At 54.1% G+C, this 17,945-nt stretch overlaps 1 protein-coding gene across 3 annotated transcripts in view; it reads right to left on the minus strand.

Moving 5' to 3' along the window:
- Nucleotides 1-450: 450 nt before the first annotated feature.
- Nucleotides 451-17,945, minus strand: part of MN1 (MN1 proto-oncogene, transcriptional regulator) — a 48,050-nt gene continuing 30,555 nt past the window's right edge. The window contains exons 2-4 of one of the 3 annotated variants that reach the window (XR_011249795.1): nucleotides 2,966-3,404; nucleotides 1,805-1,899; nucleotides 451-1,031 (exon numbers count right to left, since the gene is read on the minus strand). Coding sequence is in view for 1 of the 3 variants with exons in the window: in XM_069556866.1 (XP_069412967.1) it covers nucleotides 3,223-3,404 (182 nt within the window). In the remaining 2 variants the exon portion in view is untranslated. Of the gene's footprint in view, nucleotides 3,405-17,945 lie in introns of all 3 variants that reach the window. The other 2 variants (XR_011249794.1, XM_069556866.1) reach the window with 2 other exon arrangements.

The raw sequence follows: 17,945 nt of genomic DNA on the forward strand, positions 1-17,945 counted from the left end.
GCTAAATACCCTGCAGTGCCCAGGACAGCTGCCCCTCCCCCGCCACAGAGAGTCTGAGATGACCCAACTTAGAACAGCATCAATGCACACATGGGCATACGTGCGCGCGCGCGCACACACACACACACACACGCTACAGCATCCAGACCCACATTCCCATCCCCCATCCTGAGTCATTCCCTGGTGACTCAGAGGGTAAAGAATCTGCCTGCAATGCAGGAAACCTGGGTTTGATCCCTGGGTCAGGAAGTTCCCCTGAAGAAGAGAACAGCAACCCATTCCAGTATTCTTGCCTGGAGAATTCCATGCCTGGAAAGAGGAGCCTGGCAGGCTACAGTCCATGGGGTCACACACAAAAAAAGAGTGGGACACGACTGAGTGACTATCACAAGGTAAAAGGGGAGGGGATGGGGAAAAATAATGCAAGCCCTGCCCACAAATATACCACAGTCACCATTAACGTCATATTTATTGTTATTTAGCTGCTCAGGAAAACATATACAGGTATATACAATATGCATGAATACAGAAGACTGCACTTTACATATTTTTTTAAAAAAAGAAAGAAAAAAATAACACTCAATTTCATGAGCTATTGTCACAGTCTTCCAACCAAGCATTTCAGAAATGAATTTCTTTTAAGAGTCAAAAAAGATTACAGGATTGCCTAACACACAGCAGAGTTAAGTTTCCATATTTTACATGTGCAATAACGTTTTCATATTCTTTCCCGAAGAGTTTTGCTATGCAGTACCGATTACCAGTGTTTGTGGAGTCTTGTGGGTTGGGTGTGTTTTTAATTAGCTTTTATTCTTTCCATTAAACCAAATCTAGTGAAATAACATCCTTTTGCTTAAGGCTATTTTTAAAGCTGTTCCATTCTGGGGTCGTGGGGAGCGAGAAAGTTGAAAACTTCAGGGGTTTCCAAGGTTGCCAGGACCATGAGCTGATGGCCTCAACGCAGGGAAAGTCAAAGACAGAAGTCAAGACACTTGGCTCCCCGGCCTTAAGCAATTAAGGAGAAATCATTCCTGTTTAAGAAATAAAAGGATGAAGCTCTCAAACAGCTGTACATTGCAGAATCAGAGGGGGCGTGGGGTTTCACTCAGACTATGGCTGGCCCTCCTGCAGCCCACTGCAGGAGGGGAGATTCCCTGCCCCTTTCTCTCCTTTACTGGGTGAGCTCCCACCTTCTTCTCTTTGATCAGTCCACACCACCCTGCCTTCTGCAGGGGCCGGGGTCAACCCGGGTCAAACTGCCCATGCAGGAACTTCGGATGGTCCAGACTCAGACCCCGAGCCAAAAGGGCCAGCAGGAGGAAAGACGAGGAGGGGGAAGTGGAAAGAGCCAGATTTTTCCGGATGCTCTTCTCCCTTTGCTAAAAAGTTCTTTGAAATGAACAATGTGGGTGTTGTACGGTGAGCTCAAAGCCTTCAGGTCACTTGCTTTAAAAAAAAAAAAAAAAAGCCGGGTCTGCAAACTCTGGGGACATGGGCGGGGGTGGGGGGAAGGATGGAGGGGGAGTGAAGCTCAAAATGGAGCATTTAGTAAGATGCTCAGAAATTGAAACTGAGCAGAAGAGTTACAGATTTGGGTGACGTGGTGTCAGTCACTCCTTGTCTGGCCCACCCTGGAATCTGGGCCACCCCCACCACTCCCGTGAATCACACAAGCCCTTTGCAGTCATCAGCAGCACCCAAAGAAAGCCTCCCCTGCCAGCGCCGGGCCTCTGCTGACCGCTGCTCTGGAAGCACCAGGTAAGAGGCCTCCGCTTGGTCCCTGCTCACCCAGCCGCTCCTTCACCTCTGCTCAAAGAAGTCATTCCTTCAGGAGATGCTCAGGACATGGCTCTGGTTTTGCAGCAGGCTGAGATTACACCAAAAGCAGGAGGGGGGATTCTGGGGTTTAAAAAAAAGAAAAAGGCCCAAGAATCAAAGTCACTAGTTGCAGCCCCTTTCTCTCCTCTCTGGCCCGTGGGAGTCCGCAAACTCCTCCACAGAAGACACACAGGCTGGGAGGTGGAAAGGGGGCTTGGCCGAGAGAGCCTGGGGGCTCCTTTACTCAACAAGCTCCTCCAAAAAGTGCTGGTCCTTCCCAGGGATGTGGGGGCAGCCCAGAACGGAGATAAGTGGGGGATGACCCAGAAACCACTCCTTCTTGCCCTGATGCCTGGTTGGCAACAGATATCGGGAAAGGTCAAGGCTGAGACCTGACCCTTAAGCTCCAACACCCCAGACCCAGCCAACCTGGCCCAGAGCAGAGCGGTAGCCTGCCACCATCCCCGTACGGAACAGGGATGCTCCGCACAGCGTGAAAATTCAGGGCCTGGGCGTTGGTGCAGAGGCCCAGAAAAGGAGAGGAAACACCACAGTCGAATATTCCAACTGCTTCCCACAGAAGCGGGCCGGACACGTCATCACCTCCATTGCAGTGAAAGGCAGCTCCCAGCAAAAGAGAGAACGGAGCTGAAGGCTGAGCGTGTGTTTGTAGGAACGAAAATATATATGTCTATTTTCTTAGGGAACAGACAAAACAAAATCTCAGGCGGAATACCTAAGGGGGGCATTAATTGTTTGGCTCCTGCCTGACTGATGACAGTTGGGTGTCAATATATAATATTGTGATGACAATTTGACTCTCACCCGGCAATATTCCAGAACTACTATTCTCCAGGATTTCCATTTTAATAAGCAGTGAACAAAGCAAAAGGAAAAAGGAAGAAAAAAAAAAAAAGGAGGTGGGCAGGAACAAGACTAAAAGAGAATTAAAAAGGAAAGCAACTCTTGTCTTATTATGAAATACAATACTTGGACATACAGCAGCACGAAAATAAAACAAGGAAAGAGGTCATCTAAAAAAACGTATGCCAAGATTACAGAAAAAAAAAATGGGAATTATCTAGCAGGAAGAAAATGCTTCAGCAAAAGTTTGCTAACTGCAGAAGGGTTAACACTGGTAACATACCGTGGCAGACGAGTTTCTTTTTTAAAAAAAAATTTTTTGAGGTTTTTTTTCTTTCCCCCTTTAAATTAACCCCTTCCGGTCCATATGCCACTAAGCAGGTACCAACCTAGAAAAAAAAAAAATCACCCACTCAGCAATAGTGGCCCTTTCGAATTCACGTGGTGGGGGCAGGTAGGGGTGGGGTCAGGTGAAGTGGGGAGAGGAGAGAGAAAGGGGGAAGGGAGGGCCTGGTGGGGGAGGGGGTATTTCTTGTCACTTCAAGTCAGGGCGGCCACGAATGTCCCGAATCTGTTGGAAATGTCGGAGTGCAGGGACCGCCAGGTGGGCACAGAGGCTCGGGCCTTGGCATCACCCACATCGTCTGTGCAGTGGACAGACAGGCACTGCAAGTGGCTGCCGGGCTGGGGTGCTGAGGCCTTGTTCGCAGGGAGGTCGTGGGCTGCAGAGAAAGAAGGAAGAGAGAGCGTTAGCTGCTTGCTTGACTCTACAAGAGGCCCTGATGGGGACAGAGTGGCAGAGGCAGGAGAAGAGAGGGCAAGTCCAGGCCCTTTTTTTTTCTCATGCCTAAAGACAGCCCAAGGAGATCTAAAGTCGCTTGGTTTGAATCCTCACACTGTTGCCTTTGACTTGTGCTGTCACGCTTTAGCCAAGGGAAGACCCCTCCCTCTTGGGTCTGTTTTCCCCCACCACCTTGGAAAATAGAAGAGTTAGGTAGGATAAACTCAGTGTTTGCCCATCTCTGATGGACTACAGTTCCCAAAAGATTAACTGCTCCTGTAGTAAGTTAGGATGGCTTCCTAGAGAAGGCATATCTCAACTGGGTGTTGAGGGATATGTAGGAGTTCATCAGATGCAGTGAATTAAATGACAGTGGGGAGGATCATCCAGGTCTAGAATATAACCCATTCTCTTGTCATCTGCTAGACAGACATTTGCTAAGGGGCTGCTATGTGCTGGTAACCCTCTTATGAAGTGCCAAACTGCTCAGAGCAGTAGAGGCTTAAGAGTGCGGGCTCCCCAGCCACATGAGTGCCTTTGCCCATCCCCAGCTGCTGCAGGAAAGGACTTTCGGTGATAGAGGTAAGGGAGTCTACTCCTCTCCTACACCCTCAATGAAAATCCCCTCAAGTTCCTTCTCATTCAGTCATACAGAACCAGAAATAGCACAGACCATAGCCATTCTTTGATTAGACATCCTTGAGGGGAAAGAAATTTGACAACCATTCACACCTGGTTTAAATTATATTAGAAAACAACAGGAATTGGGAGTCCTAGGGCAGGGGAGGAAGAGAGCAGTCAGTTCAGAGGACTTCTAATTTACTGTTGCCCAGTGACCCATAGTTCTGTTCTGAGGCCTATTAAATCATGACTATTCTCATTGTTCCATTTTCAGAGCCTGACTCTCAGAGAGGCAAGGTGACCTGCCCAAGGTCACACAGCCAGCCAGGAGCAGAGTGGGGTTTGAAGACAGACTGATAGTGAACTTCTGACTCAGCAAAAGTGAGAAGAGCCGGAATTGGGGGTGGGGGCCCAGCTCCGTCCGAGGGAGCACACCCAGATACTGAACTCCATGACCGGCCCGCCCTCCTCAGCAACACTGTGCAGGCCCAGCCTGGGCCCTGCGCCAGGCAGGAGTCACCCCACCCATCCCGCCCTCTGGGATCTGGGGGGGTGGAGTTGGGGAGGCTTCCCCCGAGAGCTGAGCCACGGCCTGCAAAGAACAATCCTCCCAGAGGGACGGGCCCAGGCAGCCAAGGCCAGGTGTGACTAACTGGGTTTGGGGTCCCCACCCCGAAGCCCCAAAGACATCCCGCCTGGGGACCTGCGCTCTTGGGAGGAGCTGGGGCTGAGAGGGAAGAGTCTCTCCCTCTTCTTTCCTTCATTCAGTTACGAAGCCTTCACTGCCACCCTACTATGTGCCAGGCATGGTGGTGAGCCTGCAGATTCCAGCAGAAGATAAGGCACTTTCTTGCTCCTCCTCCTCCTCCTGCATCTGACAGTGAGGCTGGGAAACGGCGCCAGAGCCCAGGCACTTTGGAGTCAGAGGCTGCTGCCCGAATCCCAGCCCCACCGCTGTGTGCACAGGGCCTGACACTCTTCCCTCTCTGACCCTCAGTTCTGTGCACCGCTAAAATGGGGTGATGCCGTCTCCCTCGGGGCCTTGTCACAGGTGTCCTGGCACACAGACACATCCCCAGGCAGGGCGGCAGAGACTGTCATTCATGTCTGGGGTTGGGGAGGCAACCCTTGCAAGCATCTAGAAGCCTTCAAGCCTGGTCCCCTCCTTCAGACTGGCCAGCTGGGCGTGTCCCTGACCACGAAATGGAAGTCTTTGACCATTTTGCGGGCAAGGAAGCTGAGCCTAAGGTTTCAGCGTCAGTTAGAGCTGTGATGCTGTGACCCCAGGAAGCTAGAGACACCAGATTCAGGGTCCTCTCACCCTCAGCAGGCCCTGGATTCCAGCCACGCTGATGCACAGCCCTCACATCTCCGCTCTTGAGCCCACGCTTGCCTTGCTTCCAGTGACACCCTGCCGCTTAACACCGTTGGGGGTATTTTGTTCTGAGCATTGCAAGATCTGGACTTGGGAGAAGTAGCATCTATCAGAGGGTGGGGAGAGAGAAATTCTAAAAGGGGTTCCTTATTTCACTTTACACATTATTTCAAGGAGCCGACACAGCAAAGCTTGTGCCCATTTTACAGGTAGGAAACGGAGACCCCTGCCAAAACCTGCAACAGCTAAAGACAGACAAGACCCAGACGTGAGCTCCGAACACCCGGCTTCCTGGCTCTGCGGCTGACGCGCCAGAAAGGCAGACACAGGAGGGCCGGGACTCTCACAGGAGCTGGGTTGGCTCAGCGGTGGTTCCAGATTGCCCCAAATGGCCATGTTTCCTAAAGATGCTCTCTTCCCAAGATAACAGACAACTCAAACGCACGCCATGCGCCAAAACCAGAGACAGCTGCTCTTTTCACTTGAGGTGGATTTAATGAGGGCGTGGCAGGCACACAGCTGAACAAGTCCGTGTATTATCTAATTCCATCCCCCAGCAAACCCAGCAGTGGGGGGACCCTTCTCTTCCACTTGAGAGGGGGCACCTGTGGCTCAGAGAGGGTGAGGGGCTTGCCTGGCATCACAGAGCATGGGCGTGGAAGGAGGTCTCCAGACCCCTCTGCCTGGGACAAGTGAGCAAGTCTGGTATCCACGGGGAACGTTTCTGGCAGAGAATATGACTCTTCAGTTCTCGACAACCCAAGCATGACCAAACTCATCCTCCCGCTGGGTCCATTCCAGCTGGGGGGACCCAACACGCCCTCGGACCGCGGCTTCCCTGGGCTGCCGATAAATCAGTCCAGCAGGAGCCGCCTCAAGTCAGGGCCTGCCCCGGCCCGGGGCGGGGAGGGGCCCTCCATCCACCCTCCTCGGGGGCAGCAGACGGGCCAGCCCCCACGCCAGGACCCAGAGATAAAAGCCGCCCCCCTCGCCCAGCTCCCAGGGTTGGGAGAGACCCTGGGGTTACTCAGCGCCCGGCACTGGCAGACACTGCAGAATCCACTGGGTGTTGTCCGGTTGGCTGTCGGCCTCCCCCATCAGACTGTGGCTGCGTGGGGGAGGGGCGGGTCTGGCCTGTTCAGCTCAGCTGGGCTCCGGGCATGCTGACTGTGAAGGGACTTTCAGCCCTATTTGACAGATGGGGAGACTGAGGCCCCAAGGGACAAGGAGCTGCCCAGGGCTCACCCGAGGCCAGGTCACCAGCTCTGGGACCCGCCCTCTCCTTTCACCCTGGGATTCCTCGAAGGGTTGGGTTGAGATGGAACCCCAGATCCTCCAACCTGGGCCACTGGCCCCCTCCTGCAGGGCCTCAGTTTCCTCATCTATATCTTAGGGGAGTGGCAGTGATTCCCATGGGCCTGGCTCTAGGCTGCTGGAGGAGGCCATGCAAGAGAAAGAGCTGGGCTTCCCTGGTGGCTCAGTGGTAAAGAATCCACCTGCCGATGCAGGAGACACGGGTTCGATCCCTGGTCCAGGAAGGTCCCAAGTACTGCGGAGCAACTAAGTCCACGCACCACTACTGAGCCTGTGCTCCTGAGCTCAGGAGCCTGTGTTCCTGAGCCCAGGTGCAGCAACTGCTGAAGTCTGAGAGCCCTAATCCGAGCTCCACAGGAGAAGCCACCGCAATGAGAGGCCTGCACACCACAACTAGCAAACCCCCCGCCCGCTGCAGCTAGAGACAAGCCCACACAGCCACGAAGACCCAGCACAGACAAGACTAGCTACATAAATAAAATCATGTGTGTGGGGGGAACTTACTAAAAATTCTCATATAAAAGAGAAGGAGCTGATGATGCCCTGCTGTGAGGGTCAGCTCCTGAGGCAAGGGTAGCATCGACTCAAAATTATAACCACGAGATGCCTCACCCCGGGCAGCCACAGGGCTGAGATGAGGGCTTCCGGCTCACAGGATAGGGTGGCGTGCCTGCCCAGCAAGGAAGGACCGAGCGGCAGTTTTTAAGGTCATCCCTCTAATTGGCCAGGCTTCCCAGGTGGTGCAGTGGTTAAGAATCTGCCTAGACATAGACAACGCAGGAGACACAAGAGACATGGGTTAGATCCCCAGGTAGGAAAGATCCCCTGGAGGAGGAAATGGCAACCCACTCCAGTATTCTTGCCTGGAGAAGCCCATGGGCAGAGGAGCCCGGTGAGATACAGTCCATGGAGTCGCAAAGTCAGACATGACTAAGTGAGCCTGCAGGCACTTTAACGTTCGGAAGGTACCACCTGAGTCCGCACACACAGGGCAGGGCCTAAAGCTGGGACGCCCAGCTTCTCCTCTCCCTAAAGGCTCTCCCCACCCCTTCCCCCTGTGCACAAGCCCTGGCTGAACTATCCAGCCCCTTCCCAGCCACCCCTCCCTAAACGCCACAGACCTGGTATCACCCTACCCAGATACCAGCTGCTTCGGGCTCGCCCTGACGCCAACACAAGGCCACGTCGGATTTTGTCTTCGGCGCTTCCCCATCCCATAAATTCCACAAAGGGAAGAAGGAGAGAACCTTGAGCCAGTGCCCAGAAAGTGACCGCATGAATAATGGATGGAATTCCACTCCTCCGGTGGGTTCTGCAACCGTCGTGTCCTGCCGACTGCGGAACGTGGGACTTTCGGGCACATCACCCCTCCAGCTCTCAGAACCTCGGTCCCAGGAAATGGGGGAAATAATAGGACTGGCCGTCATGGAGGCAGGGACGAGGATTAAGTGAAATGATCCATGTAAAGTGCTTAACACACAGCGCTCCCGCCATCGCCAGGAGGACTGCCCCGTATGGTTGTGGACCGGCCCTGCAGGGACCAGCAGGGCTGGGACGGCTGGTCAGAGCGCTAACAGGGACGGCTGGGTGACCCTTGGGCTGGCCAGCCACGGCTGGGGTGAAAGGGAGAAGGGAAAAGATGCTCCTGTCTTCGAAGTCTGGTTGTTAATTTCACTTCCGGAGGCACCGCCCATGTAAGGGGGATGGGTGTTTCTTTTTTTAATGTCAGCAAAGCAGGCCTTATCATTGCTTTGCTCTGCACTCACTATCCTCGGGAATGGGTTCCAGTCTAGGTTAGCCATGTGCTCAGGCATCCAGAACTCTGGAGGGTGGTAGCTGCCACCCACCTCCCACCACCCCCCCTCAAATCCCCCATGGCAGCTTAACAGCCTTGGCAGTACCCACAGCCACCACTTTGTTCTTGAACCCTCAAAGAGGGGACTTTTGACTGGTGACCTCCTGTTCTTTAGCACCCCCTCCCCAGAAGGAAGGCCAGATTATGGGGGTCAAGGGTGGGCTCTAGATAGCACCTGGGTCAGAGGCCCCACTGGATGCTAATTCAGGGTGTGGCCTAAGCAAGGTGTTAACCTGGGCTGTAAAACGGGAAAGTATTCACGGGCTTGGAGGAGGAGAAAGTGCAGTCCCATGGATGAAGACTTCAGCACGCGATGCGCTCTCAGAAAAGGTTAGCTGCTCTTAGGATTTTTATAATACTCACAACACTTCAACAGCCCAGGGCTTTGGAGGCAGGCAGAGCTAGTAAGGCCAGGCGCTGGCCCTGTGCCGTGGGGCAGTTTCTTTGTCTCCTTGGGGGCCAGGGGCCTGCCCTGCCCCCTGCCCGCCAGAGGCTGGGGGTTGGGGTGCCCCTCCAGGGTACAATCCCAGGCAGAGAGGCGAATTAGAATTCCATGCGTATTTTTAACTCGAAGCTTATGTAAGGAGCAGTGTGGGCCCCAGAACACACCAGCGAATGACTCTCGCCCGGCTCACCAGCTCACCCTCGCCGGATTCCGACAAAGGGAAATGTATTTTGGTTTTTCCTTTATTTGGACCTGGAAGGGACGGGGGGTGGGGGGGAGGGGGGGTGGGGGGTGAGACGCCGGTGTCTGTGACAGCTGCCACTCAGCTAGGGACTGGGCTGCTGGGCCTTGAAGCAGAGCCAGCAGGCCTGGAAGGCACAGGGCTGAGCCGCTGAGCCACCTGTTCTCAGCACCTCTGTCCTGAAGCCTGGGAGTCCCTTAGGGCCCCTAGACACATCCATGTCCCCCCACAGATGCTCCTAGCTCCTAGTTGGAAAGGCCAGGCCATTGCACCCAGGCTAATGCTGGGCGTCAGTCTTCTCCAAGCTTAAAGTCCAGCACCAGGGAAGGAAGAGCCTGCCTCCAAACTTCCCCACCCACTGCTCTCCCGCCCTGCTGCTCCCACCCTCGTCCAGGCCCCCCACACCTGCCTGCAGGGACCACCTCGCCACCGTCTGCTTCCACACTGGCACACAACGCTCCTCTTCCCCGAGAGTCAGGTGAGAAACTCTAGAACACCAACCAGAACAGCCCCTCCCCGCCTGCTGAAACCTTCCATGGCTCCCCAGTGCCCCCAAGATAAAATCTCCAGCATCCCCTGACCTCGCTTGCTGCCTTCTTAGGCCTCCAGCCTCATCTCTCAGCTATAAAGCCTCTCACAGAAGCCTGATCCTTCCCACCTCCACCCCTCTGCTCCTGATATTTCTTTTGCCTTGAACACCCCCTCTCCCCCACCGCACTCCTCACCTCTGCTGACTCCTACCATCGACCTGGCTTGTCAGCCTCATGGTGATGTGGCCCCAACTCCCCCCAGTTGCAGACAGCACCCCTGCCACCAGCCACAATAACAGGAATGATGCCACCGGCGACTGCCCCACTGGCTACAGTGAAGTGGCCACACACCTCCCCCGGCAGAAAGGGAATCCTGAGTTCCCAGCTCCTTATCAATAGGTCACCAAAGATGGAAAACACCATGTGGAGACTTGGGAATCAGACGACCTGACGTCTGCATCTCAGCCCCTGGCACATTCCCCAGCCTCCACTTTCCCATTTGTAGAAGGGGTAACATTCCCACCAGTAAAGTTCAGAGAAGCCTGGCCTGGACAGAGACCCCCCCAGAGCCAACACACCCAAGGGGCTCCCCAAGGTCTCTCTGGGGGCTGGCATGCAGTAAGCACCTGATAAAGATTCGTGAAATATTTAAATGAATTACTCACATTCAATGAAGGCAGAAGGGTGAGGTAGGTGCCCTCTGAAAGCAAGGGACACCCTGCGTGCTGTGCGGCCCTGGGCAAGTCACTCCCCCTCTCGGAGCCTGCCTGGTACACTCAGAAATGGATAGTGGTGAGTGACAGCAGATTAAAAAGCAGAGACGTTACTTTGCCAACAAAGGTCCGTCTGGTCAAAGCTGTGGTTTTTCCAGTAGTCATGCACGGATATGAGAGTTGGACTATAAAGAAAGCTGAGCGCCGAAGAATTGATGCTTTTTAACTGTGGTGTTGAAGAAGGTTCTTGAGAGTCCCGTGGACTACAAGGAGATCCAACCAATCAATCATAAAGGAAATCAGTCCCGAACATTCATTGGAAGGACTGATGCTAAAGCTGAAACTCCAATACTTTGGCCACCTGATGTGAAGAACGGACTCATTGCAAAAAACCCTGATGCTGGGCAAGATTGGAGGCGGGAGGAGAAGGGGATGACAGAGGATGAGATGGTTGGATGGCATCACCGACTCAATGGACATGAGTTTGAGCAAACTCTGGGAGTTGGTGATGGACAGGGAAGCCTGGCATGCTGCAGTCCATGGGGTCGCAAAGAGTGAGCGACTAAACTGAACTGAGTAGATGTACAAGCCCCCAGATCTTTCTATCCCTTTGGGATGGTCAGATTTTACATTCAGTGAAGGCAAGAGGGTGAGGTAGGTGGCCTCCGAAAGCAAGGCCATACACGGACATACACTAACCTCGGGCTCTGTTCGGGACCGGGCCTCGGGCCCATCTCACTGGCCCAACCCAACACCCAGGGAGAGGAGGCATCTTACGGGGGAGGAAGCTGAGGTTCAGAGAGGGAACGTCACTGGCTCACAATCACACAGCTGGCCTGCAGCAGAGCCAAGGCCACTCTTGGGCCTGCCTGATGCCAGAGTCACAGGAGGAAGCAAGACGTCGAGGCCAAAGGGCGGGGACACCCTCTCCATCTGCATCACTCTTGTTCCCACCCCGCTCCTTCTCAGTCTCTCTCTCTCTCTCTCTCTCTCTCTCTCTCTCTCTCTCGGCCACACCCTCCTTGCTCGTCCTCATCTCCTCTGCCCCCTCCCCCCCACTCTCTCTCTCTGGATCAATGCTCCCCCTTTCAAGGAGAGGACCCCGAAAGCACACAGACAGACTGAGAACAACCCCCAGTGATACAGCAGCCCTGGACAAGACCCGAGACCCCATTCAGTGACTTCTCTGTGGACGCTGACCAAGCGTTTCCACATCAGCCCCTTTGGACTGGGGGGGCAGGCAGGACACGGCCCCGCACGGGGGGCTCCTGAAGAGGAAGGAAGGGCCTCCTACCAACAACCAGGAGGCCCCACGAGTGTGAGGAAGGGGCCTCGCTCCAGCCGCTGGGGTGGCTCTGTCTGGGGAGAGGCTCAGCCAGGCCCCTGGAAGCCTTCGGAAATTAATTGGAGTTGACTTGGCTGAGGGCAGCTGTCATTTAGATTGAGAACTGGCCGAGGGCTCCACTGAGGCGAAGCAGAGAGGGCATCTCTGGGACCAGGCTGCTGAGAGCTGGCGGGGGGCAGGGGCTGGGACTAGGGTGGAAGGCTGAATTCCGGGGACCCTCCCCAGTCCCAAAGGAGGGGGCACCAGGGCGGTGTGTGAGCCCGAGCCCTCTCCCCAGCCTGAGCATCTCCTCCGGGTTCTTCCTCCCGGCGCCTGTGGCCACGTGGCCAGTGACCTGTGACGGATGTAGCCCTGTGCACCCCTGGGCCTCTCCCAGCCTGCCAGCTGCCGAGATGTGACAGGCTGGGGGGGGCACTGAGCCCACCCCTCAGCCTGCACCTTCCTTCTGACAGCGACCAAGGCTGCTTGTGCATAGTCCATGCAGAGCGCTTGTCTTCGGGGATGTTCACATCTCCCTGCCTCAGTTTCCTCATCCGTGGAATGGGGCGGGAGACAGTATTCTTCTCACAGGGCTGTTGGGAGAGTCCAGTGATAATAACAAGCAAAGTGCTTCAAACATTGCCACGCACCAAGGGTGCCCAAGGAATAGTAGCTGCTGTTAGTATTTCTACTATGATTATTCCCTTGTGGCTCAGCTGGTAAAGAATCCACCTGCAATGAAGGAGACCTGGGTTCAATCTCTGGATTGGGAAGATCCCCTGGAGAAGGGAAAGGCTACCCACTCCAGTATTCTGGCCTGGAGAATTCCATGGACTGTAACGTCCATGGGGTCGCAAAGAGTCGGACACGCCTGAGCTACTTTCACTTTACTTCTTCATAATGATTATTACAATGGAGATTCACTCCAGCCCAGTCTCCAACACAGCCCCTCCCACTCTGTTTTCTCACCTTCTCACCCACAATTCACCAGCCTCCCCATGACACTGAGCCCAGTGCTGTGTGCCCCTGGGCAGGACACTGTCTGTCTCTGAGCCCCAGCGTTCCACCCGTACACTGGGGGCAGCGTAACACCAGGGGCAACAGCTCGCTGGGCTCCCCCACTCTGCCCGGTGTGCGGTAAGCCATTCAACCATTATCTTTAGCAAACAAGACAAACCGACACCCATGTTTCTAAAGAATTAGAACCACGATGCTGTCAGCCCATGGGAAGAGAAACCAGATTCAGTGACAGGTCTCAGTTTTTAAAAATAAGCTTTTGAAATGTGGATGCTTTGGGTAGAGGATCTTGGGGGCCTCTGCCGTGGTCACCCATCCACCGGAGAAGCTCTGAGATCTTCCCGCGTTGGGTCAGCGGGGCAGCAAGCGGCCGCGTGGCCAGGAAACTTCCCACGGTGCTGCTGTGTCTCGCAAGAGGGCTCTGCTTGGGAGTCAATCAAGGGACAGTCATGCCCTTTGGAGACAGAAACGTAGGTTCAAACACCAAACCTGTCAGTGCCGGGCTGTATGGCCCACGATCAGCTGCCTTGACTCCCCAAGTCTCCTAAAAAGTCTTCCTCATCTAAAAACAGTCTGGTCATTGCTGCCTTGCAGAGAGGGGATGAAATGCCTGGTACCCAGGGTATGTTCCATATCTGGTTACCACGATCATTTCCCCAAACCGGGCCGGGGGCAGCCAATAAGAGGGAGTCCTTGAGACGGTGATAACGACATGATGACAAGCTAAAACATCACAAGCAAATGCATGCTCCCAGCTGTGTGCTGAGTGCTGGGCTCAGAGAGCCCCCGGAGATGTGCTGGAAAACACGTAACTGCAGAACAGAGACGATCCCTGGGGGACAGGTAGGGACACGCTAGGGGGCCTTGAGGATGAGCATAAAGCTCTGCCTGAAGGGAAGCAAGAGGGGAGCTCCAACCCACTGTGATGGCTTCAAAAGAGTAAGGGGTCAGCCCGGGAACCCCGGTTTAGGGCCTGGGAGACACAGAGGAAGAGGAGGCTGCAAAGCTCAACTGGACTCAGTTGTGGAGGACTGGAGACTCCGAGAGAGGAGCCTGGCTTTGTTCCTGCAAAGGAGACCCGAGGAAAGTTTCCACGCAGGGGAGGAACTTCGGGAATCTGTCAGAATAAGAGGCTTGCACCTTCTCCACCCCAGCCCTGACACAGGACACCCGACTAAGAAACTCTTCCCCTCGTTGGAGACGAGGTCCCTTGCTCCCCAACTCTAAGCAAGCATGGGGATCGGATGGCAGCCCCATGAGAATGATACTCCGAGAGAGTGCTGGTCCAATTGGACCTGCCATTCCTCCTCGGCTCTTCTGAGTCAGACACCTGTAACCCAAGTCCCCAAGGAGCCCAGCTCAGGTCCTAATCCCAACCCTGCCATGCCTCAGCTGGTGGACCCCCACGGGACTCCACCTCTCTGTGCTTCCACATCCCCTTGGCACGATGGATGTGATCGCTGTGCCAGTGCTTTTACATCACTGAATCCTCTCTGAGGACACAGGCGGGGAAACTGCACAAAGGGGCAGACTGCACCCCAGGCTCTCCACTGACGAACAGAAGGGTTGAGGGCAAGTTACCTGATCCCTCCGCTTCCCAGTTTCCCCATCTGTGAAATGAGAACCTATACCAACTGGGCGGTGCTGCCGGGTGACTGACCTCTGATAGAAGCAACTCACAGACAAGAGCTAGTTGGCACCTATCATGTGTTTGTTCTTTTAAACTGACTCCTTCCTCAGCGGAACCCTGGAGGGCAGCTTCTATTCTCTTAGCCCAGTGCACAGATGAAGAACCCACCAAGTGTTAGCATATTACAACCCCTGGGGTGAGTCTGGCCCACTGTCTGTTTTTATAAATAAAGTTTTATTGGCACATAATAATGCACACATGTCTACATCTTGTCCATAGATGCTTTCATGCTATAGTGTCAGAGCTGAGTCATTGTGACAGAGGTTGTACAACCCACAACCTAAAATATTTACCATCAGGCCCTTTACAGAGAAAGTTTGCCAATCCTTGGATCTAAGGCTTAGAGGGGTGATGTCACTTGTCCAGGTTCACACAAGCGGGAAGGAACAGCCAGCTACCCAGTAGGCGCTCAATACATGCTCCCAAGAAAGGTATTTGTGTACCAACAACACTGCTGATCTGTGAAAACGCATATGGTGACCCGTAGGGAGTCAGAAATGCCCTCCCCATTCATGTGGTCCTGGTTTACCTTCTCTGGCCATGGAAGAAACTGATTTAAAAATTAAAGAAACAGTAAAAATGCTGCTTGTAGGGGAGAGGGGCTGTTGTTAAAAAAAAAAAATCTTGTGGGAAGTTGCTGTATAGCACGGGGAGCTGAAACAGCGCTCTGTGACAACCTAGAAAGGCGGGATGCGGTGGGGGGTGGGAGGGAGGTTCAAGAGGGAGGGCACATGTGTATATTCATGGCTGATTCACACATGGTTCATACATGGTCCATTCATGGTTGTTGGATGGCAGAAACCAACATAACACTGTAAAGCAATTATCCTCTAATTTAAAAAAAAAAAAAAACCTAGAACAGAAAAAAGAGATTTCTTTCTTTTTTTGATAAAGACATTCTCAAGAGCATCCACAAATGCAATGAGGGAAGAGAGAGGCAGGCTTTCCGAGGTAAGGTGGGTCGTCCACATCAGACCGGAGGTGATGGGCAGCCACCCAGCACTCACGGCCCACCGAGGACCAATCTCAGCTCAGCCTTGACTCAGGGAAGGACTGAGGGATAGGCTGGGTGGGCGGGGCCTGAGGTCTCTGGTCGGCAGAGCTTCTACCCTGGGGCTGGGCCAGGACCTTCTCTCTGGCGATCCCTTTTGTCTCTGAGACAGCCCCGTGAGGACCAAGGTCACACCGCTGGACAGTGGAGAGCTGGAACCTGAACCCACGTCCGTATCCCTTCAGCCACCCCGGGGCATCTGCTTGGCCCAGGGAGGGAGGCAGGGGGAGAGGTAGAAGCTGGTCAGGGCCTGGGTGAAGCTGGCTGGTCATTCTTCATTCCCATCCAAACAACAGGGACCAAAGCTCCTGGGGTGCCTGGTCTGGCAGGCCCACCTCCCAGGGAGGGGTTCCAGCAGGTCCAGTCTTGGCTTCCTGGGAAGAGGCGTTTCTACTAAAAACAAACCCCGACCTGCTTTTCCCTGCTTGCTGGGCTCTCCTCCAGCTGTGTGACTTCAGGGGCATCACTGGCCCTCTCTAGGCTGCCATCCCCACGGTACGTGTCAGGAGTCCCCACTGCCAGACCTGCCACCCTGTGACTTGTGACCCAGTGACCCTGTGTGTTCCCCACTTCACACTGCGCTACAGGCTGATGGGAAATGTTAGCCAGTCTCTGCCTCGAGTGATGGAGGGGACTGGCTTGGCCCTGAGCGTTCTCACAGGGCCTGCAACGCCCACAGCGTGCCTCTGGGGTTGACCTGGCAGGTGGGGGCCACCGCATTCCTTCCAGGCAGGGAGCGTGGGACGCGGCAGGCACAAGGGTGGGGGCTAGGTGACTAAGCCGACCCCAGTCTCGCCTTCTGTCACATTTTCCCTGGTCTGGACGCATTTCGCAACACTCACACTCCACCTCTTGGAAGCCTTTTCTGGATCTGGTTTATGTCTCAGGTATGGAGAAGCAGGATTAAGACTCACTGCCTCAATTCCCGTGGCAGAGGTCACAGACCCTCGTCCCCGTGACCTTCTGGGGAAAGCAGAACGGGATTCTAGGAAGACCGGACTGATTGGCGCCGTGCACTGGAGAAGCTGAGGCCAGAGAGGGCAGGTCCAGGGCAGCAGCGTGGCCCAGGGTCCGGGCCTGCCTGCCTAAGCCAGCACGTGGTCTTCCTTTTATGCAGAAGGTTCCAGTCACATCTGCAGCACACGGTCACCAAGTGTGCCAATGCTATCGTGCCAGCTCTCCCCTCCTCCTGGACCCCTCCTTCCTTCACCTAAGTAATAATTCCATATTCTCCTTACTCACGAAGGTCTCTCCCAGCCCCTCAGGGGGCTCCAATACCCACCAGACTGTAGCATCTGGAGCTAACCATGACTTCTCAGAATTGTCCTGTTCTGGGCTACTGCCTCCAGAAGGGGAGTTCCATGAAATCAGAAGTCCTGACTCTCCTATTTACCCCTGTGGCCCTGGCACGGGGTACATGGTTGACTCTCAAACCATATGTGCTGACTGCAACAAACTCTAAAAGACAAATCATTAAAATAAGGAAGACTCGAATCACATCACCTGGGCCTCCAGACAGACCTGAATAAGGGCTTTTCAAGGTTTCCTTGATAACAGAGAAGTGAAGCTTTGTTAGGAGGTCTGCCCACTGCCCCTCCCCAAAAATCTACTGAGAAGGACCACTCCCTCCAGACTATCCAGAAATGGAGGGGTGGCATCCATTTAACTCTCCAGACTCCCAACCCAGTCAACAGACTTCCTTCAAAGAGGAAGTCAGAAATCTCACCATTTATTTTAGGCCCCACTGGTGTCTGAGAAAGGCACAAGATGCAGGTGGCTTTAACGGAGAGAAAAACTCAGGGTCAGTGGACAAACGCCAGCAATCTCCTGCCGGAGGAAGATGACCCAGGGAGGGCCCCTCTCCTGACCCACGCCCCTACCAGACACCTTCCTGCCTATGGATCCTGAGCCTGGACCCACTGGAATAACCTCTGAGATGCACTTTAAATTCACACCAGGCATGGGAATCAATTAGGTTACCTGCCAACACTTTAACACCATTTCTTTTTTTTTTTCCTTTTCCAGGGAAAGGAACCACATCCCAGACACCATTCTATGCATTTCTTGCACGTCTCTGTATTGGGTCCTCTTGTTAACCTTTGGAGGGCAGGGCTGTTATTCCTTTACTTTCCTTTTTTTTCAGTGTTTGCCCTTGGGTTTGGCTCACTGTGTGCAGATGTTATTCTTTTAATGGACGTTAGGAACAGGTTCAGGGAGGTAGGGAGACTTGCCCAACATCACACAGCTAGGGACCAAGTAGGATGAAGACAAGTCGTTTTCCAAAGGACTACTTTTGCCCCAGGCCA

Source organism: Ovis canadensis, chromosome 17 (assembly GCF_042477335.2).
Source record: "Ovis canadensis isolate MfBH-ARS-UI-01 breed Bighorn chromosome 17, ARS-UI_OviCan_v2, whole genome shotgun sequence".
In the NCBI taxonomy this organism is placed as follows: domain Eukaryota; kingdom Metazoa; phylum Chordata; class Mammalia; order Artiodactyla; family Bovidae; genus Ovis; species Ovis canadensis.